The sequence below is a fragment of the Molothrus ater genome, chromosome 2 (assembly GCF_012460135.2).
Source record: "Molothrus ater isolate BHLD 08-10-18 breed brown headed cowbird chromosome 2, BPBGC_Mater_1.1, whole genome shotgun sequence".
In the NCBI taxonomy this organism is placed as follows: Eukaryota; Metazoa; Chordata; class Aves; order Passeriformes; family Icteridae; genus Molothrus; species Molothrus ater.
Genome location: NC_050479.2, coordinates 82,690,467 through 82,714,140, shown reverse-complemented (window position 1 = coordinate 82,714,140; position 23,674 = coordinate 82,690,467). Strand labels below are relative to the sequence as shown.

Here is a 23,674-nt window from a genome sequence, read left to right as displayed (position 1 = left end):
TGTGTTCCTATCAGAAGAATCCTGTATTTAGGAGAATCACTAAATTGGTTTTGGGATGCACTTTTTAAACGGCTGCTTTACCTGCAAGGCATCCCTGGCACACGCTGACATTTGTACCCTGCATGCTGGCTCTCTCTGACTGACTGTGGAGTCACTGAAGTGATATAATTACTGGGTCCTATGAATGAAAAATTAAATCTAGGAGGGTTAAAGAAAGACAGAGGGAATTGCATTTGCGAGCTTTTAGTCCTTTCCACCCTGTTGCAATACATGATAATAGAGCTGGCCAGAATAGATTTTTAAAGAATTTGAATAGCTTTTTTTCAACGAGGTGATAGATGAACACATAAAATCATTTAATTTTTCATTAGAGAGGGCTTTTGTGGACTTCATGTCAGGCAACAACACGAATGACCAGGTGGGAAAAATAAAAGCATCTTTAAAGATTTTTTTCCAATATATTCAAGCCATATATTCTTCACAGTGTAATAACTGTACATGAGGTGTACAGATTTAGTCTGTATATAAAGGCATGAACTTCAGAGGTGTTGGAGGTCTTCATTAGCAACTTCCCTAATGTTTTATTTTCATGGTTTAAAAACCAAGAAAAATCTGTTGTTTGAATTTGAAAATATTGTTATTTTGAGTTTTTTGAAGTGATTTTAATGAACAATCTTAGCTGTGACTATCCAAAATATTGGTTGAAAACAGCCCTTGTTTTTTTTTTAAATCCTGCCATACTAGCACACAAAGCTTTAATGTTAGTGATGTTTGACAGCTATTCTCTCTGCTTTTGGCATCCACACTAAATTGACTTTTATATGCTACCAGCCAACTCTTAGAAACTGGGATTTCAACTTATTTGATCAAGTCTTTTTGACTTCTCAATATGTCTGAGGATCTGAAATACATTTAAAAATATTTATATATAAATAAACAGCATTTGAACCATTACTAAGGATAATAATTTTTATTCTGAACAAGACAGATATTACAGAATGGTTTTAGTTTCAGAAGTGTCTTCTATAAAGTAATTTGAGATGCATGCGACTAGCGGCCTGTGTATTGATATTTCCAAACATGGCTTAGAGGCACTGCTATTTTTAGGTATTCTCTGAGCATTTGAATACTTCCTGTCTCTTGGTAATGCAATTCTGTTGCCTCTCACCAATTCCGTCTCATCTAGCTTTGTTTACAAACTGTAAAGCTGGAGCATTCATGGTAAATAGAGCTATTGAATGCTGTAAGTAATAGTTTCTACAACAGTGGTTTCAGTATGGAACCAATAGTTTTTAAAAGCAAGATGCAAAGCAAACCTCTCTAGTATGGAGTTGTCTGTGCTGGGTATATAAGATGGTACAGAGATGCAGTTTTCAGTATTTATTTTGATTATTAGCATGTAAATAGTATACCTCCTGGAACAGGGAAGAGAGATAAGTGATTATGTGAGACAAAGGATAAATGAACTATCAGACAGGAATAATCATATCCCTTTTAGAGCTGAAGGACAGCTATATTGGCTGTCCTACATTATCTCTCTAAAAATCCATGAGATTTCTCAAACCCAGGAGGCCGACTACTGTGCATTTGAAGTAAATGTCAGGTGTCATGGTAAAAATGCAGTCCAGTTTTTAAAATCAAAAAGATTATTCCTGTATGCCAATTCCATCTTGCTATCTGCAAGCAGAAAACTTGTCCTGGTGTGCAGGCTTTAATTTCTCTACAAAAGATAAACTGAAAGATTGCTAGAGTCCAGAGGTCTTCCTACAGAACAAAATCTGTTGCAAAATATAACCCAGTGCAATCACACATGCATCAGTCAGGTTGAAGCCTGGCCCCCAGTAGGTTTCCTTGTATTAAGTATACATAAAAGTTAGTGACAATTTGGGCATGATGTTTGCAGAATAAATGCATTAAAATTGTAGTCATTATTAAAGCTAGAATAAATCATTGCTTTTACATGATCAATGAACAAGAAATTCAAGGAATCCATCGTCAAATCAACAAAATACTTTTTTCAAGCAGATAGGATAACTTTAGCTACCCGAAATATCACAGGCAAAGTGATATTTTACTATGTAATCTGATGAATGAACATCTTACTAAAGGCTGAGTGCTTAGTTGTTAGTATACCAATATTTGGTCAAATGAAATAAGTCACTAATCGAATTTGAAGGCCAAAACATTGCTTCAGTTTATGCAGGCAAAGTTACCCCTCTGGACTGTGATGGTCAATATGAAAGCAGTTGATAAGAGGAAGGCTTCCTTATTTTTTGTTATTTTCAATAATAATTAAAAGTAGGATGACACTGATTAAAGTCACTCTCAGGGATGAAACCTCACAGGGTCAGGTGTAACACTGGTGTGTGCAGGTGCCACGAGGTGATGAAGAACTGGGAACTGAGAAAGGAAGGTCTGTTGCTCCCTACCACTGCCTGGTGCTTTGGTTACTGCAATAAAGGCAAATGAGAGGGAGGGCCAGGGAGGAAAAGCAAAGGGTGGAGCTGTTTCACATCAAATTCACAGATTTTTCATTTGTGTGAAACAAGAGTTGTAGAAGTAGGAAAGAAAATCTATACAAAGAAAGCTTGGTTCCACCAAAACTCAAAGCCTTTTACAAAGCTGTGTGAATATTTCAGGCCTTCAACCACTTAGAATTTCATATCATCCCTTGTTTGAGTAATCAGATTTTAAACCATCACACACTGGCACATAGCTCTGTCCCTCCAATCTTCTTGTGTTCAATGCTGTGAAGAATGAACAATCTATTTGAAACACCTTTTTTTAGGTTCTTCCAGTATGAATGTCCTTTGCTTGCCAGAAATAAATACACAGGTATTTATCAGAATCTTTTGAAGCATGAGAGGAAAACCGGAATTACTGTTGTGAACAGGAAATGGCTTGATTTGCCAAATGAATCTAATGTAACTCAGTGCTCACACTGTGGATTGTTTGAAGCCAAACATATTTATACTGCTTAGGAGAAGGGGCCTTGCTGCCTTAGATTTGGTGTGGGTTCTTTCAGAGAATCACAGAATGGCTTGGGTTGGAAGGGACTTTAAAGATCATCTGGTTCAAACCCCACCCCATCTTACACTAGACCAGGTTGCTCAATTGCCCATTCAACCTGGCCCTGAACACTTGCAGGGGCTGGGTATCCACAGCTTCTCTGAGCAACCTGTGCCAGTGCCTCACCAGCCTCACAGTAGATATATTCCTCTTAGTATTTAATCTAAATCCACCCTGTTTCAGTTTAAAGCCATTTTCTGTTGTCCTATCCCCTGTGTGCTCTTCTCCTTGATTTGCTAATGTGACTTTACCCAAATGATACAACTTCACCTCCTGCTGTTTGCTCATTCAAATAGCTGGGATGGGTTTTCTTGCACTATATAATATTATAAAGGTTGTGGACCCTGACTTGTATATTGATGCTACCCTAATGCAAACAGTAAGAGAAATATTCTTCTGGGCTTTCTGTGATCCGTATTACTATAACACCAAAGCAACAAAGACTTTATGCATGCTTTCAACATCCTTTGTGAAGAAAATGGCAGTTTGGGGGAAGGAGGAAAGGCAAAAAACCAACAATAACAACAAAAAGAAAAAAAAAATATTAAAAAGCCATCACAACAAAAAAACTGCAGCCAAATCAAGATCAAAGCCATATTTCTAAGCCTCTGCAGATTTGAGACACCTCATCGATTGTATAAAACTGAAGAAAGCCCTAGGGTCTGATGTTTGAAAGCACCCAGTGTTGCTTAATATTTCTGTAGGTATTTCAAAAACCACAAAACGTGTCAGCTCTCCAATTTTATTGATGGTACAAAAGAAACAGAAAGACAGAGCTGTGTCAATTGAGATGAATACTAAAACTGACTCTTTTCTTTAATGTTGCCAGCAGTAAAAAAAAAATCAATTTAATCATGGATTTTCTTTCAGTTAATTATTATAAGAATTACTTGTTTTTAGAAAGCACTGCCCCATCATTTATCAGTCCAGTTTTAATCTCTTAAATTAGATCTATAATTACTATGGATTCCAGTCTGTAGAAGAATGATAGTAATAGTCACATTTTTTCTCTTGTCATTTTCTGTTTGTTAAAAGTAAACTGATAAACTGATCAAACCAAATATTCAGTACAAATGTAGTAAATAAAAAGAACTTGCTGTTTTTAAGATAGTGATCAATTTAAACATGCATAAACCAAACAAACCTGCTAAGGAGAGAAATGCTGCACTATGATTTATTTTTGGTCACTGCATTTTTATGACAGAAGACATTTTCTTAAGTGTTGACATTTTGTTCCTACTTATTGTTTTCAAATATTAATTTCGTAATCTTTGCTCTTACATCAGGCCTGAAGTTTATAATGTGATTTACAGAATCTGATCTGATGCATTCCCCAAAGCAAGTAACCAAGTCCATCCAAATTGATTGTGCCATTGATTTCTCAGCCTGTAAATTTGTGTGGATTGCAGCATTTTATTTGCTCTTTACTCCTGGATCTATTAATGTAAATCTTCCTTTCTTCTTTCTCTACCTTTTTATTTCCTTTCCTGATCTCCTTTACAGAGGCACTGCTTCCCTTTTTTTGATTTCTCTCTTCTTTCCTCTTTTCTTTCCTTTTTTCCCTTATCTTTTTTTTTCCCTCCCTTCTGCTGCCTTCTGTCAGTCCAGGAATGTTTTCATCTCACACTCCTTTCTAATTTCTGCTTGATTTCCCCTGCTGTTCTGCTCTGTTTGTATGTGGTACAGAGCTGCAGGAGGGTATAAAACATGCACACACCAAATTAACGTGCTAGTATGCTTTGTTAGCACCTACAAAGTTACCTTCAGCTGTATTTATCACAGAAGAAATTGTAAATGGGATAAATAGTTAAAGCTGGAGGCTGAAACATGAATTTCACAAACATTGGATGTCAGACTGCTCCCTTTTCCAGGGTAGCTATAGAGTGCCATCTATTGTATCCAAATAAAACATCTTCACAGAGCAAGCTGAGTGGGAAGGGACCCGCAAGAATCACTGAGTCCAACTCCTGGCCCTGCAGAGGACATCCCCAAGAGTCACACCATGTGCCTGAGATCATTGTCCAAATGCTCCTTGAACTCTGTCAGGCTGGTGCTGTGACCACTGCCCTGGGGAGCCTGCTCAGTGCCCAACCACCCCATCTTAAAATGAGTTCTGCCTTAGTTGCTGTTTTCTGCAGGCAGCTAGACATTCTGAGTGCATTAACTACAAGCAAGCATCATTCACATTTGAGTTACTTTTCTTTCAGTTCTCAACTCTCCCATCATCATGTCATCTTTAAGTGTTTGATTCCATCACCTCCTTTACAGCATTTATCTGCATTTTGTCTTGAGTTCTCTCATGTGTACTAGAACTACATTAATAACAATTTTTCACAGAGGCAAAGAAATTTTTCCTATTGTTATTTCCCACATTCAAGAAAAATTGGAACAGCTGTTCTTAGACTTCCTTAAATATCATTAAGGGTTGACTGTAACTTTTATACCAGGTGATAAAATATGTAACACCCTCATCTTCAGCTTAGACATTTCAGTGAGTGTTGATAAAGCATTGGCAGGTAACTAACTGCTGCATCACTTTTAAAAGATCACTTGGGCAGTGGCTGGTATTTTAGTTGGTTTCCTTAATAAATATTTGTCCTACTTCATAAATTTTATATCAACTTTTTTACCATCATTAGCCCTTTTCTTCATTGTCATTCTAAGTACACCATGCAAATGCATATTTTTAAAACATATTTATTATATTAAGGTGAATTGGCAAGTAAATTCTACTTCCTATAGCTTTTGTAATACAGTAAGGGCTAAAGGTTATTTTTATAATGACAACAGCGCTTAGGTGTTCTTGAGTCCACATTGCAGATTCTGCAGGGTACTCAGATATGAAAGAAATACAAAGACATGCTAAGGATGGTCAGCCTCTATTCAGCCAAATCTGAGTCATGATCAAAATGATCTGATTAGGTAAAAGAGCAGGGGCAGAAACCCATTGCATTCTAATCACAGCTTCTGACATTTTCCCCTTATTGTCTGAACTTCCTCTGAACATAATCATCCAAGAGCAGAATGTGAATTTTGCTGTCAAAAGGCCAAAATTATAAAACAGCACTGACAGCACTTTAGGCATAAATCTGCTGACTTGATCAGAGACAGGGATTAATAACTGGGCCAACATTTTGTTGAGCTGCACAGCTTACTATTCATTAGATACCCAGTTGTATTGACCTAGTTTTGTCCATGGCCCTGGCTTTCAACTAATTTGATTCAAGCTGCCTGTCATTTGTGAAAATACTCATTTTTATTTTGAACAAGATCTCTTCTGATTTCTCACCAGCAGACCATGCAAAGATACTGGTTTGACTTTGCTGCCTCTTTTTCCTTAATATTCTGGTAAATAATAAATGGCAGCTGCTCAACTCTTGCAAAGTATTTCTGATGAGTAGGGCTTGAAGATGACAAGTGTCACTGTATCATTTTGTGGATGAGGAAACTGAAGCTGGGAGAACAAATGAGTTGCCAAGAACACTCAGCAGTGCATGGGCTAAGCAGAGAAGAGAAGTCATGCTTTCAGCTCACTGTCCCAGTTCTGCTCCAACCCCCAGGCCACACTTCTAATTAAAAACCTGTTTAGACTTCTTAGATTCTGGATTGCATTATGTCTACTCTGCACATATTTAGCAAGGTATTAAAGGAGTTGCTACAAGGAAAATCAACAGCGGTGATGCAAAAAAAAAAAAAAAAAAAAAAACCTCTGCCTTTATTTTCTGATTCTTAAAAATACTTCAAAAAATCACAAATTCAATACAATATATCTTTTTCTCACAGCTGTATTTTTAACTGTTTTCTGACTTTACAACATTATGAATGTCAAGGGATGAAGGACCATATGGAGTAGGACTAATACGTTACTTTAGTCTTCTCTTTCAAATATATGAAACTTCTGTTTCAGAAAGCTGAGATGTTACTTTAACATCATAATCAAGCTGGGGATACCACTTGAATTTTAGCACTGGGTAAAGATTAACAACTGCCTGTGATTTCAGAAGTATCATGTCAAGATAAAGTCTCCATGTGTCCATAAGATTAAACTTGTATCAAATAAGGCATTGCTCAATTTAATCACTTCTCTTCCTTTTTTCTCTGTTCTTTAAAAACATAACGGAAATGAAAGATCCATTTGTGTGATGCAGAACTGTGCTATAATATGGAGGAAATATTGAATCTTTTATACAAGAAGCATTCTGTAGAAAGTGTGATTTTATTGCTGGCAGCTTTTTTTTTTGTAAACTTAAAGAATGAGTAGAGCATCTTATTTCTCTGGGACGAGTCACAGATACCTATATGTATGTTTGGGAGACTTGCAGGGCTGGGCTTAAAATTTATACATCATAATTGAACAGCATTTACACTTTTTCTGAAAATTAAATTTTAGTGGGATTTGAAATGGGGTAAGTACCAATAAACATGGAGTGTTTGTATGTATATGTGGTTGTGTGTGCTTGTGTATCCAAGGGAGAGCCAGCTCTGAGGCCTCGTATGTAGAGACTGGGAACAAAAATATTTGGGACCCTCTCTCAAGGATGCTACCTTGATTGCTTAGGAAAGTTATCTATTTGTGGAAATAAGTATTCCCATCAGTAAATTGCATGTTAGGTTTACATCCTCTGGGTCATATTTTCAATTTACAGATGAAAAGAGCTGTGTGAGATATACCTGTTATTATTTATTGATTTCCATCACAATTAATAGTTTTTAAAGAGCATGGCAAAAGCAGGTACCCCTTGGGCTGGTTCAGTGATAAAGCTGCAACGTGACTTAAAATTGCAAGATCCTGATAGTGTCAAACCAAAGTTTGTAATGAGATTCTGCTGAATTAGCTTGATCATGTAAATGTTACTTGCTCCAAATCTGTCAGGATCACAACTGCCATGGCTTTTCTTGGAGTTGTAAGTTTTTTCTTTGTTCATTTGTTGCAAAAGCAAGACTAGAATTTAAAATTAAAAGGTACTATATAAAGATTGAAAATCTGGATATATAACATTGCTATAAATTAGATTATTACATACATTCAGTGCTTTTTCCTTTTAATAAATTTGTCACTTAACATAGTGAAGATGACTCCAATGGGGTGAAATTAATAGGGATGTTTCAATTCAACCATGAGGGAAAAAAGTTAGTGCTGGTTGATTCCTACCTTATCTGTTCACCAGTTAACAGCTTTGTCATCTTTTACATCTGTTATTAGACAATAGCAGGCCATTGTGTCTTAGGAAAAATGTAGTATGCTTAAGATGCTACGAAAAATGCATATGCAGTAAGAGTGCCTAAACATTATGATTTTGTTTCTGTACAGAGAGCCTCGCAAAATCATCCTGCACAAGGGCTCCACAGGACTTGGTTTCAACATTGTGGGAGGTGAAGACGGGGAAGGCATTTTCGTGTCTTTCATCCTCGCAGGTGGGCCAGCGGATCTCAGCGGAGAGCTGCAGCGAGGAGATCAAATCTTGTCTGTAAGTGTTCTCTTGGGCTGTCCTCACCAGCTTCTTCATCTTGTTCTTTGGCCATACTGCAAGGGGCACACAAAGACATTTTTCTCGTTTCCATGTTGGGAAATCTGAGCTGCAAAGAGCTTATTCCTGAATATTTTGGTTATTTTGCCTTTGAGTTTTAGAGCATTTGTTACTGCTGTTACTTGCATTTAGCTGGGAATGAGACTTTTCTCTACTTAAATGCTACCTACACTACAGTGACACCTCAGGAAGGACCTAAGAATATTTCAGACCTAAGCATCCCATATTTTGGCCCATCATCCAGTTCCATTTTTCCCAAAACACACACCTGAGTCGAAGGATATTTCTCAATTTCACCTTTTCTTGGAGGAGAACAAGCAGTAGGATGAAATCATCTATGCTCAGGCTGCCATCTAGTGTGCACTCAAGTGCTTAGCAAATAGCTCACTTCAACAAGGAGGTGAATTAGGTAATGTACATTATCTCTCTGCCTCTGATGAATTTGATGATCCCTCTGAAATTCTTTTCAAGTTTTATTGGATTAAATGCTTTTTAGCCTGAGGTTATATTTTGCATACTTAGACTCAAAAACATATTTTTAACTTTTCATTCATGAATATATTGATATCACACATTTTAAAACCAGAACATTTGTGTTTTAGGTTCTGTCAAGTAATTGAACATCTGACTGAAATAATCTGAATATAAAGAAATTTGAATAAGAATTAAAGCCTTGAAAATGTAGTTAAATATCCATTGACATTATTCACATTCCTTACAGGAGAAAAAAAAAAAAAAGAAACTATCCCAAATTGATGCAGATGTGACTGTTTCGTGTGAAGCACAACAATAGCCTTAAGGCAAAGAGCTGAAATACAGGAATTATTTATCCCAGATAAATGGTGGATGCACTAGGCTGCGGTATCACACTGCTTCCCACTGTTGTGCCTTCTTTCCCTGTGAATCCTGCATCCCTGGCTGTAATTCAGGAATTGAGGATGGAAGATGGCTTCAGCCTGGATGGTTTGTAATGCAGTCATGCAACACTTTCAGGGTCAATGTTTAAATTCATAAGAAAGCTGGATATGGTTTTCCTACAGTGCTAAGGATTGTTTTGGCCTATTCTATGAAAAGTAAATTTTATGAATAATAAATTCTATGAATTTGCCTTTCACCTGTCAAAGTTTTGTAAAAAGTTGTAAAGAGGTGGCTGGAGGTGTTTTGCTATATATAGAAAATCTGGTTAAGTTATCACCAAAGGGAGGCAGTAACCTGACATCGTGAGGATCACAAGAGTGAATTTTATCTAGACCTGTTCCTTAAAAGTGCTGTAAGAAAAAATGAGCAAGAGCAAGTAAAGGGTGTTTGGGAGCCCACACAGGCAGGCAGGTAGAACACCACACAACTACATCTGAAATGCAAAGAGTAAATTTATTTCATTACCTCACTAACCAGAGGATCCCAAAGCAACACCTGGGCAGACACAGGAGTGGGAACGCAGGAACCGTCAGGCTCAGCCCACCCTCAGGGGTGGCAGGGCTGTTCTTTGCACCTATTTATTGAGGGCTCACGCACATGGGGCTTACCACCATGCTGTGATCTCTGTGCTTTTTATGATCTCTGAGCTCTGATCTTCCCTCTCCCAAAGCAGGGAGCTCAGGCAGGTCCCTGAGAGTGCCTCCAAGTCCCTCAGACACCTACGTTATCTCTGAACAGAAATTCAGTTTCTCAAAACAGACAGAGGACAGACAGCAGTGAGCATAATCTAAGGGGGAATATTCCCACACTGATATTCTCCAGGCCTCAGCATTCCCACCTGCAAGGTCTCTTGGAATCTCACGTCCTCCTTTGCACTGCTTTTAACCCTTTCCTCCCAACAGTGCCTTAAAGAGCTGTCCAAGTAGAAAGTTTCTAGGGAATTGCAAGAAAATCCAAGTAGAGTCTTATAAAGTTATCCTTATGAAGAGATAAGGAAGTAAAAGGTCTGTGTCAGGAAGAGCACAGACAAGAAACCCAAAGAATAGAAAGAGAAGTTTCTTCAGGACAATTATGCAATTTATTTTTCTTTCGTTAGGTGCAGCAAAATAGGGCTGACTAACAGAGACTAATGAGATCAAAGCCTTTCACAGTACATTGTATTCTGAAATCCAGAAGTTCAAATACAAATTTAAAAGTCCATTTACTTTTAAGCAGGATATATTTACAACTGTATGTTACGGCCACAGTAAAATTTTTAAATCTATTTTTTCTGTTTTGTAGTGGCATTTTCCATAAGGTTCTAATTAATGTTACCATTGTTGCATCAGCATTTACTTGTCATGCAAGAGTTGTTTATTTGTTCATTGAGCAGAGAGGGATGGAAATTATTACTAAATTAGACTGCATGCATATCCCCAGGCAATCTCCCAGTCAGGCCCTTGTTATTTATTTAATCACAAATAACTATTATGGATCCATTTTGCCATATTCAGAAAAAAAACAGTTTCATGCACAGGGCTCATTATTCTTGTACCATTTTCTAGTGAAGGGTCCCAGACACCTTAGTTTTATAAGGACTGCAGAAAAAATGTCTGTTTCTCTATGTTTGTTCTTTCTTGTCTCATCCCTCAGAAACACTTATTTCCCTACAGAAATACTTTTCCCATTTGTTTCTCAAAACATGACAAATCTGATTAGCAAGAACAAATAGTCCCCTCAAAGCTGCTATTTCTAATCAGATGAAGCTTGGTTAAATTTCTTACAGACAGGAAGCATAGTAAGTGATTTAGAGATCTGAATTTAATTTCTTATGAGGTAGGTATTGCAGAATTACAGTGAAGCCACAAGAGTTCTTCTATTGTGATATTTTACCACCTTTACAATGTGGTGTGACCTGCTTTTTGGCCAATCCCTCTAATATTTATTATCTTTCAGAATGCTACTCCTTTCATTGTTGTCCCTGCCCATTGCAGGGGAGTTGGACTTGGTGACCTTTAAAGGTGACCATTTCCAACCCAGACGGTTCTGTGATTCAATTCACTCAATTTAATCAAATTAGCTGGTGTCCTTCTGTGTGGCCCTAGGCAGGGTGCTTCATTTTCCTAAGCCTCAGTCTCCCAGCTGGACAGTGAGGATCACCAGCTCTCTCCAAATTCATGCCTGTGCTGTGAATATGGCGATGTTGACTGGTTGAGAGCTGTGTATTCTCACCTTTGGGAATGTACCTACAAAAATACCTAAAATAGACTGCAAATCCACTAATGAGACCCAGCAAGGCTTTGCCTTTACAGGTATTGCCTTGGAGAGACACACTGAGTGTGTGTACATCATCCCAGAGTCAGCCTACAAGGCTTGGACAAATCCCATACCCTCTGCCCCTCCTTCTGCCTGACTGTCGGGATGTGAGAGGGAGGGATCCAACCCTACAGCCCTCCGGGAGCACAGGGAAGGACGGTGCTGCAGCCTTGGCCCCATAGACGAGTGAAATTTGAATTTATTTTTCCCAAATGCCACCAGGTGGCGGCCCAGGATCAGTAATGGCAGCGGTCTGCCTTCGGCTGAAACTATTAAGGAGTATAATTCATTATACTCCTTAGAGTCACCACCCAACTAATTTTTTTTTTCTCTTTTCTGAATGTCTTTAAAATGAAGTAACACACACATCACCAATGTAAGTTCATCACTGTACTAGAAAATATCCTCCCCTGTAGTATTTTCCTCAAACTAAGTATATGGTAACTATTATCATGTAGCTCTTTGAATTCTAATACACACTAATGCTTGATTTACTACATGTGCGCACTCAGATTAATTTTCATCTCAGATAGTTACATGCCAAAGGAAACAGTTCAGAATATCCATGGAAAAATCATTTCCATTGTAGAGCAGCAGAAATGAGGTGCCAGTGTGTTAAATTATTTGTTTAAAATCATTTTAGAAGTCTGGGCCAGGTTTAGAGGCTGCTTGAACTCAGTTCTGACCCCAAGTTCTCCATCTGTTAGGAGAATGCAGTCTTCAATAAAAATAAAATGTAATGTTCCTTGATGCTATTCTTGCAGTTTTAAATTCCACTCCCTGAGCTAAGGGATATTTTTCCTATTAAAACAGCAACAGGAAACCAGTGCTGGTTAGTCAAAACCACCTGCATTAGAAAAAAAATTTTTTTCCATGAGCCACATGCATAAAATGGCCACCCATTGTGCATACACCCTGATAGAAAGTCCTATAGTTTTTGGAAGTATGTACATAGTGAATACATTGCAATTTTTAGGGGAAAGTCCTGGGGAGGCAGGAGAAGCAATACAGTCCTTTTCAAAGAAAAATTGCCACATCGTTGGGTTTTTTTTGGATTACAATCTCAAATTAAAATCTTGATAAAACATAAGTCTTTCTTTTAGGTGTTCTAGCCTGAATGCTTCAAAGCATTTTCAGTGCCAAGTGGGCAGCTCTTTCAATAGGTACAGGACCTAAACCAGAGAGAATTAGTTTACACATGCAAGTTCAGCAGCAAAATTCAGATTTACAGTTTCACAGAAATAGTGCATATTGCTCCTTGAATTCCTATGATGACATTTATTTTCAAACAGTTTCATCATTTTCTGTAAGGCTGCATCAAGTTGTGTACAAATGGGAGTATTACTGTGAATTAATAGGCATAAGGAGTTAACAACAAGTATTTGCATTTGAATCTTAACTTCGGAAGTTACTGGATTTTATGGCTTTGTGCAAGGTTAAACCTCAGATTAAGATACAAATAGACATCTTCATGTTTGCTGGGTGTATGGTTGCCATTAATGTCAAAGGAAGTGAGAGGACATTCAGGTGGCCAACTGTGAGCTATATAGAGCAGGCTGAATTCTCCCTAAGCTATAGTACCTGTATTGTCTTCTAAGCTTAAACACCACATGCATTCATATCTGTATTTAGGTGTCTTAAACTGCATCTCATATTTCATGTCACTTTGCCCCTTTGATATATATTTGCTTTTTCAGCTATCATGCTTCCTTAGTCACAAATAAAAGTAACATAAAATCCTGAACCATAAAGGTAGTATCAGCTGTATTTCATTCTCCTGTAGAAATGCTTTATGTTCACAATGGCTGGATGCAGCATGACTTGGAGCCTGAAAGTAGAATCAAGGGGAAAAGTAGACTGCTCCCAGGCAATGCATCCACAGGTTACTTTAAGGGAATAAAACTACTTTTCTGCAGGGTGATTGCTCAACAGCAGCAGGAAAGAGTAGAAAAAGAGCAGGCTGCATTGCAAAGAGACAGTACTCTGGTAATACTTCCATTTCCCCTCTAGCCTGAATCAGGTGAATGAAGTTAACCAAAGCATTCTGTGTGATTTTCCTGCTGATCTGGTGTAGTATCAGGATGTACTCCTATATGGGGAAAGACGCTATTTTTTTCCCATGCTGCTTTCTGAGAATTAAACAACTACGGGTTGGGAAGGGGCTGGTGCAGATACTCTGGGGTTTTCTGTCACTGGTATGTGGCACTGTATAAACCTAGTTTGCAACACCAGTATTTGAGCATCTCACTACAGTATTGTCTCTGGTGTTTTATACAAGGTTCTTCCTTGCAGAGGGATATTATCTTAATCAGATTTCGTCTTGTGTCTGTGCATCATCCTGCTGTTGTTTTTTGGTGAAACATTTGCTATTCTTTATGAACAGTTTCAACATTTCTTTGTACTTGGTTCCTCCCACACAACTCCTACCCACCTTCTCACTCACACCTGTAGCCAAAAATACAATATGCATTTGAAAAAACAGAGCCTTCTTCAATTTCTACTCCAAAAATGTCCATATAGAGCAGGATAGAATGTAAGAACTCTGTGCTTGCTTACAGCAAATATTTATGGCCTATATTTGCTGCAGTTATATTTGACCTTCAGACTGACTTCCCTTCCTTTGGTACAGAGAAGCTTTCAGCTTTCTAATTTAAAATGGTTATTTTGTTCCTGGTAAAAGCAGAAAAGCTGCTCAGGGCAAATAGTGCATTTTGTTACCTAGTTACAAAACTATGATAAATGGCAAATAACATTTGGTTTTCCTTCTGAGATTTTCTTTTTTCCAAAACACAGCTGTCCCAGAAAATGTTTGAAACATCTCCATAGAGCCTGGTATATTTTCTTCTTTGATCACCAGTTTGTCCCTTTTGTGTAATAGTGTCAGGACTGTAACAGATATTCCCTTTGCCCTGCAGGAATTGTTTGCAGAGGCACTGACCATATCCTTAGGATGCCTTCTTCCCCGTGGTGGTGTGAGTGCTGCATGACTGTCCTCAGGCATGGGACAGTCTATCAGTTTCTGTGGCCTTTAGCTGCAATTGTCTATAGACTTCTGTAATGTTTTTAACATTAATCCTACTTAGTCAGTATGTTAACTGTGTAAGCCTGCTTTGTAGTAATGTATAGAGCACTGCTTGGTGTACAATCAGAGCATTGATTTACATATTGTATATAATCAGAGCAGTGATTTAAATGGGTAAATAAGTGCACCTGACTGGACTCTTTTAAAGTAGAATGTGACTGAAAATCGAGCAAGAATGTGTTGCTAAATATATCCAAAGGATCAATACTTGATTGTAGGTGATATATGTGACAGATCTGTAAAAAGAAAACCTCTGGAAAGGAGCTGAGAGCACAGGCATTTTCATATGTTAATGGGATCACCCCAACTAGAAGGACAAGTAGATTAAGCTCCTTAGAAATATTTAGTGGATTAATCTGAATTCAGGCTTTGCTCATGTTGGGAAGCACAGAGTATATAACCCTTCAGGCCCCCTCGGTAGCTAACAGAAAGGTGTAGCCATAACTTACTTTGCCCTAAAGCACACATTTTACCTGGTCAGATGACCATTTTGCTGTAAAAATTTCTATTTCTTTTCACATATTATAGAGAATTTAGCATAACTTCCCTTTACTGAAATAAATCCTATACAAACTGACCAAACATTCATTAATCTGGTTTTGGTGGAGAATATAGAAAAATAAGTATAAGTCAGATAATTCTAGGTTTTATTCTCATTAATAAAGAAGAATAGCCAAAAAATGGGAGAATGACACAGATTAATCCACTAAATATTTCGAAGGAGAAAGACAACTCGCCCTTGAGTAATCATATAGTGTAGAGGCAATTTTTATTATTTTGTGCTGAAAGGGAATGAGGAAGTAACATGAACTTCAAAACTAGTTTGCTGTGAAACTCAAGTAATCAACATTGAAAAAGTGGAAGTTGAATTAGTCACTGTGGTAATAACAGCCCAAGTCTTATAAATTTATAAATGTTAGGTAAAATCTAGGGGGAAATTCAGAAGGGCAAAATGTAAAATGAGCTGTACTTTCAAAAATTAGAAAAGGCATCAAGAAAATGTATGCATGTTTGATAAAAATAGAAAATGAAGCAAGAAATTAATTTCCCAAAGAGTTGGAAAAAAGATTGTTTAAAAGTGAGAGTTCAAACCTGTAGTGATTTTTTTGTTGTTCTGTCTTTAAAAAGAGATGGATCCACAATTATCCAATTAGGGCAGTTATGAAGAAACAGAAAAGTCTTTGAAGCGGACTTCGGCTTAGGCAAAATCAAATTAGAGCTTAGATGAGTTAGATGTTGTAAACAGATGAAGTTGATTCTCATATACTTCAGGAACCATTCACTTCAGGCCATTCATAATTTTATTCATTAACTGAAGGAATATTTGGGAGTATATTTTGCCCAATTTCCAGGGAAAACTTCTGGGAGAAACAGTCAATCTATTTGCAGATACTTAGAAAACAGCAGAAGAAGGAGTACTAATCCTGATGAATTTTTCAAGAATAAATTGTGAAATATCGTTTTCCTCCTGAAAGAGCATTAGTCACAGAGAAGAAGTCATAAATGTCATTTTACTGCAAACTTGCAGCCCCTGTAATCTACCTATCAACATCTTCATAGAGTAGCATGTCATAAACGTAGAGAAAAGCAGAAAAAAGCAAAGATGTTGCCAGGGTGAGATCTAATGGAAATATCCAGGGCAAAACAGCTGTTTAATATAAGTTCAGATATTGCTGACAACTCTGGGAATTCTGGGATTTGGGGATGTGAGTTTATGTCTATATGGGATCATCTGGGTGCACAGTGCTCTGTCTTTTCCAGATAAACTCAGTTTCACCCCTCACAATGCATGCAGACATATGTTCAGTACTCACTGTCATCATGATGAGCCAAAAACATTTCACAAAACTGAGACACCCGTGCAGCTTCCCTGTACAAGAAGAGAGATTTAAAGGTACAGAAGGCAACTGGTGAAGAGAAGCTGGGTGCAAACACTGGAACAAAGTCTCTTTTTCCATGAGACTGTGAAGTTTAGAACTCATGGCAGAAAAACCCTAGCATCCCCCTTGATAGTAAAAATTCATTTTAATGTAGTATGAACCATGTCCATGTTAACACTTCCATCTGGAAATAGTGAATCTTGGGGAGGTGAGCTGGTAGCAAACTGTTTTTCAGTGTTGTGGGTAAATATATCTAATCTGATGGCTGGAAGTGGAACTTAGACATACCCAGCCTCAAAATATGAGGCATTTATTTTGTAATCAGAGCAAGTGGTTGTATTGCCAGAGAAGCTCATAGACTTCCCACTTTGTGACTTCAAAATAAAATAGATTACTCAAAAATGCAACCTTAATAGAGATTCCAGGGAAAAAAAATTACCAGCAGCATATTCTGGATTGCTGCATATACTGCTGCATAATTTCATCTCATTAATCTAGGAATTTGTCTTCCAGCTGGATTTCTCTCTCCCCACCACAACTCTTCACCCACATCTTCCTGCAATCTGTAATGTACAGTGGAATTGTCTTGATGCGGTAACTGTTTCCTAACTTAACTCTCACATTTCAAGCACATGATCAGAAGCTAATAAATTATACCAACAATTCTCTTGAATAAGGTATATCTTTTTTTTCCCCCAAGGGTGTTAGCTATCAGATCTGTCAGTTCTGTGTCATATACAGCTAGTAAATTGGCCTAGACCAGAGGCTCTATATTTCTGTTGTGATTAAATCATCAGTTGCCTCTAAAATCTTCATTTTACTATTGCCTCAGTGAGAAAAAATGGTCTAATGCCAGACTGCTTGCTCTTCAGCTCCTTATAGTTTAAGGAGGAGTGCACATTCAGTTCAAACATTCTGACTTGGCAAATTTTGGTGTAACACTGTCAAGCAGAATTATATCACATCTGATACACTGAAGATTTGTAATAAGGTTTTCACCCCTCAGTGTTGCTGCACTGCCAGGCTAACAGTGCAAAAGTAAAAGCCAAGCTGCTACTGCTGGACACAATGGATAAAATCCCTGAGCTTTATTCATACAGAGCTTTGCCCCAGGCTGGACTTTTGCCTTGTGCTCAAACTAACTAGTCTTCAGGAACCATTCTGCTCAGTCAGTTTCAGAGTGATTAAAAGAATTATCATATGACACAAGCTGTAAAGTAATAGAAATTGGCCATCCATTAAATAGGGTATTGAAGGGATATCTGCAATAGTTTGTGCGAGGAGATTTTTGAGATCTTTTTGAAAAAACAAGTTAGATATACCCTGAATCTGAACAAGCAAGCCATCAGAATGGGAGCAAAAAGAAAATCACTCAGAGAATACAAGAGCTATTTCCTTTCCACTGGTTATAAAAAACATGGTTTATATGATAGTATGGAGCTTTGTCTATTCAAAGTGTCTGTGTCATAATCTTCATCTGTAGAACCGCAAATAAATTATGAATGTTGTGATTCAGGTAGTTTTAATATGAAACATGAGCACTGAACATTTACTTACCTCATTCCAGTAAGACAGTCTACCCTTCAGCCATTGACAGTCTACCCTTCAGCCACATTGCCTCGTGGTCACTGGGTTGAGTTCAGTATGGATTTGCCATGGCACAAGCCAATGGCCATCTCACCTCTGACAGCCTCAGAGCCATTCTCTGGATGTGGAAATGTGAAAACACCTATCAAGCAAGGATTGATCAAACACCTCAAGACAAGGATTTCAATTTTTGAATTAATCTCTAACTCAGTGCTCAGGGTCGCTTCTGTCTCTAGGCAGACTCTAAAATTGTTTTGCCTTTTTATTTCAGTTCCCGAGTATCTATTTCTTGTTAGCTTCAGCTGAAATTAAGTTCTTATCATCTTTGCGGTATAAGGAACTTGTTAAAATGAGAACCTTTACCTCATTTCAGAAGCAAGAGAGTTTCAATCATTATTTCTGCTTATACTATCCTTTGAAATTCAAATGTGAAGCAAAACCCCTGTGACATTATGAGTAAAACTGAAAAACGCCAGCTTAGTTATATCCATTCACTTGTGCTTGCAAATGTGAGAGTTAATTTAGGAAACTGAATTGAGTTACTGAATAAGGAAAAATACCTCTTTAGATGTATATGGGCACCAAGGTATATGGAATAAATGCTACTAAAAGGGGCATGTCTAAATGACTAAGGATGAGAGCAGGAGACAAGAAAATACAAATGCTGAAAACAGAATTAGAGAGAAAGAGAGATATTTCAGAAAGGCAGGAAAGTGAATGGAAGTAACAGTTGTGTGTGAATAAAAGCTGTAGGAGGGAGGAGGGACAGTTTGATATTTTACCAATTCAGAGTAGAAAGAGAGCAGGAACTGCAAAGGAGAAGGAATGCTCGAAAAGATGACACTGTAGTGAGATCCATGAAATTAGGTGATAGTAGGAATATAAGGGGTTTTGAGCGACCACACAGAAGGAGAAAAAATTAAAAAGTAGCAACTAGATTTGAATTTAAGAGCTAATTATGAGCTCTCCATTTTAACAATAATGAATACTCTTACTAACAATTGTATTTGATGGATGTTTCATGTATAAAATGGATGAAAAATATTAGTTATAGTTATTTTTAAATGAGCTGATAGACACTGGCTTGGTGTTATTAGCTAGTATAGTACTCCAACAGGTATTTTTCACAGGTAATACCAGTTGGCTCAATATGCAAAAAATACATCTTGACTTTACCATTTAGTAATATGACAAAATTCCATTGATCACCTTGCAGTTGCTGAATCACCTCCAGTTCAGTGGGTACTTGAACAAGCTGGTAGCTATTTAGTGATCTGAATAAAATAATTCTCATGTCCATTAAGGCTCAGTAAGTCCATGCATCCTTTTCACAAGGTGTCATTTACTTCTTAAACTAGTTTTATTCTTTAAACTAGTTTTGAGGAATTCTGATGAATTGAGGGGAAATGGCTCTTAAGATGTCATTCAGTGAAATTATCTCAGTCTCAAAGTTTGCAAATCTGGCATCATTCATAAAAGCTACAATCACATGGGAAGCAGATCTTGTATTGAAATTTCTGTACATTTTGGATTAAAACATAAGCCTTTGCCTATGGTTCTAGGCTTAACAGGTGCTGTTTGGAATGATTCATGTGGTCTGGTGAGTCATAAATCTTGTTGGTTCCTACTGTAAAAGGCAGTGTGTACAAGACACCTCTTCAAGAATATAATTTTTTTTTTCCTGCTCCAAATATGTTTTGATATCCCTTTCTTTTGGCTTAGCTGCCTCATTAAAGTTCCTGGCGGAAAAAGGCATGATACAACTCATATCCCCACAGTGGTTCTTGTTTTCCAAAGAGAGAAGAATTTGCCTCTAGAATGCCCAGCTCCTCAGAGCATAAAGACCAGCTTACCAGAGGCAAAAATTGTAATTCTAAGGTAGCCAGACAAGGAAAACTGAAAAGGTCACTGAAATTGCTGGCCCATAAAAACAGAGAAGGAGCTCGCTGGGCATGGAGGGGAGCAGATGGGACATGATCCTGCGTTTTCAGCAGAGTTCAGGATGAGAAAACCACTGTGCTTCTCTGTGCTGCTCTAACTAAACAATAGAAAGTGTAGGCTCAGAACAGATCAGAATCGAGAAAGTGGGAGAAAAGCAATAAATCTAGCCTGAAAATACAACAAAAGCTGGAGAGTGAAGACTTCTCTCTCTCTCTTTCTTTTTCTTTTATTCCTTCCTTCCTTCCTTCCTTCCTTCCTTCCTTCCTTCCTTCCTTCCTTCCTTCCTTCCTTCCTTCCTTCCTTCCTTCCTTCCTTCCTTCCTTCCTTCCTTCCTTCCTTCCTTCCCTTCCTTCCTTCCTTCCTTCCTTCCTTCCTTCCTTCCTTCCTTCCTTCCTTCCTTCCTTCCTTCCTTCCTTCCTTCCTTCCTTCCTTCCTTCCTTCCTTCCTTCCTTCCTTCCTTCCTTCCTTCCTTCCTTCCTTCCCTCCTTCCCTCCTTTTTCTCTCTTTCCTCTCTCTCTTTTTCTCTCTCTTTTCCTTCCTTCCACCTCTTCCTTCCCTTCCTTCCTTTCAGTAAGAACACAAAGGCTGTCCCATACCAACATTTCCCCTGCTAGGTGCCACCCCCCAGCCATGTCCCAGAGTGTCCATGGTGCTGAGCCCCTTTTACTTCCCCAGCTCTTCCAGCAGAGCCTTGGCCTCAGGCTGGATGTGCAGCTTCTTTGCCTTACAAAAAGCTGCTGAAAGGCTGTACTTTGGCAGCATGTCCTGGTTTCTTAGAATTGTGCTTTTTGGTGGATTGTATCGGTTGCCAAGAGTATTGGGGGCCGTTGTGTAGAGTGCTTATTCCACCTGCTTGTGAGGAAGGTTTTCCTCAGACATGTTCACAGCAGATCATCCCTAATGGGTTTTTTCCAATGTTCCTTGTCTTACATTCCCAGTGACTAAACAGGACTGCTGGAGAGCATGGCCCAGCTTTCCTCTCATCTCTTGATGATGTGCTTGACAATACTTGATCATGTGCAGAATTAAAGGAGAAAATAGGGAGTTTTGTGTCTTCTCTTAATGCAAACAATGTGAATTCTGGCTGTAAACAGTTGTCATTATTCAGACTTCTGTTTGCTTTTTCAAGCACCAAAAGCTCTTATTTTATGATTTCAACAAATAGAAGAATTTAGACAGAATTTGAAAACTCTGCTCTATTGTTTGTTTTGTGGTAAAAGAAAAGCCTTTCCTTCACCTTTTAATTTAGTGTATAAAAGTGTGCACTATGTCAGTGACAACTTAAAGAAGTAAAGGAAAGAAACCCTTTATGTTTCCTCCTCAGGAAAATTATATGTTTTTCCTTTCTTTTCCAATCCAACGAGGTATTTGGTTCCAAGTATTCATTTAACTACAGTATGAACACAAAATAAGGTGGCCTAAAGAAAGAAATGGCAAAATAAACCAGATTATATTCTATTTGAATAACCTACATCAAAATCATGTTCAGTTTCTAGGAGCCAACCAAACTGCAACAAGTCTGTTCAGAATACAATCAAATTTCTATTAATATGGGCCACTCAAATATTTTAGAGGGAATATAACTCTTCCAATTTTAGAAGAGCTCAGTCTATGCCAAAAGTAAATCTGATGTTTCATTTCAATTATGATTCAGTATTAAATTAAGAAGATCATGCTTTAGAGTCAACAAAAGCAAAGGCCCAGTAATTACTGTGAGTTATTGTTGCATCTTCTTCTCCATTTCAATTTAGTTTTGACTCTAGAGTTTTCAACTCTAATCTTCTATTGCAGCACTCCTCTTTGTTTGTAAGCTTTCGAACTGCTTTTTGCCAGCTCGAAACACAGAAGAGACAAACTTCAGTAGAAGCTGCAGGCACTTCTTATTTCCATTATGTCAAATTCATTTTAGAGTTAGGCATCAGAAATTGTGCAGTCAAGTTCATTCTGGGCCAGGACATCAGGGCTGTGCAGTCAAGCTCAGAACAGCTACTTTGCTTATTGTATAATGCATTCTAAAGGAAGCAAGCCCATTTATTATAGAAGAAAAATAAATAATAAAAACACCTTTGATCCTTTGATATTTATTACACTTTCCTGTGCACATTTGCACCTTTTTCTGATTTTTAATTTTTTTTAATGATTGTTCTTCACATAAATTATGTAAAATTAATTAAAAGCGGTAGTTTCAATCAGATTTAACAATTTGCAATGAAATCATATCAGGGAAAAATGTTACTGCACACAATTTTTATGAGACATTAAATTAAGATTGCTTTGGAGGAAGAGACAAGAGAGAGTGTTATTTATTTTATTCAGTCCAAATTCTTGTTCATTTTGGTCTGATGGTAAAAATTTGATTAAAATATGTAAACTAATGGTGCCTTTCATAAAGATTTAATGTTGCTACATGAATATGCTGGCCTTCAACTAGAAGGTTTGAGAGCTGATTATATTTGCTTTTAAATAGGGGGAAATGATACCCAGAAATCAAGTTAGCATCTACTCTTCTTTTTCTTTTACAAAGTCAGACTAGATAATAAGTAATTTCTAAATGTAATACCTATTATCCTACAGTGAGATTCTGTCACTGTTGGTGAATAAAATAACATGCAAACAGAACTCTCCTTCCCTATTTAGCAATGGTTATTTGATTTTTTTTTCTGCAGCTGTGTGTCTCCAAGAGGGAGATCACTGTTTTGGCAACCTAAATGTGGTCAGGGCATTTCTCTCTTAAATATTGCTTAATCTGGTTTGCCTAGCTTGATTATGATCTTGATAAAAATTGCAGAAGATAGAATTTATGTGTTATTTTCTCTCTGACATTTCTTTTCCTTGCTCTTTTGATTTCAGCCACTCAGGCCTCTAAGTCTTCTCAAGTGTCTATCACCAGCTATATCCTAACATAAAAGTGAAATTAATTTCAGGAAAATTCATTCACTGCAATGTGTTGTGTTTGCACCTTAGGCAATCATTTCTTCTAGACCAAAGGGACAAAGGGCAAAAAGTAGTCAGCTGCCATTTCATCTGAAATGTTCATTTCAGCTGGCTTCTTGTTTTTCTGGGGAGAAGTGAAAAATATTTGTATAACAACTTAAGTGAAATTCCTATCATATATTCACAGTGTTTATGTGTTATTAGGATTGTCCTTATTAATTCACAGAAGCATAGAACTATTGTCTCTCAGAGGAGGAGAATAAGCATGTGATTTCCTTATTCTTTCATACATTCTCTACTTTTATCTATAGAGGGATTATTGGGATTTTTTAGTGATGTTTAAATCTTCTGTACTATTAACATGACTTCACAGACCACTGCAATGTTTTCCTATATTGCTTAAGAAAGTCTTGTGTCCTGTCATAGTCTTTGAGCTCAAG

The 23,674-nt window shown here is 37.5% G+C and overlaps 1 protein-coding gene across 30 annotated transcripts in view; it reads left to right on the top strand.

The window, feature by feature from the left end:
- The window catches only part of DLG2 (discs large MAGUK scaffold protein 2), a 984,854-nt gene that overhangs the window by 761,419 nt on the left and 199,761 nt on the right, over positions 1–23,674 (top strand). For all 30 annotated transcript variants that reach the window (XM_036384308.2, XM_036384333.2, XM_036384316.2 and 27 more), the window contains one exon: positions 8,381–8,537. In XM_036384308.2, the coding sequence (XP_036240201.1) occupies positions 8,381–8,537 (157 nt within the window). The remainder of the gene's footprint in view (positions 1–8,380; positions 8,538–23,674) is intronic.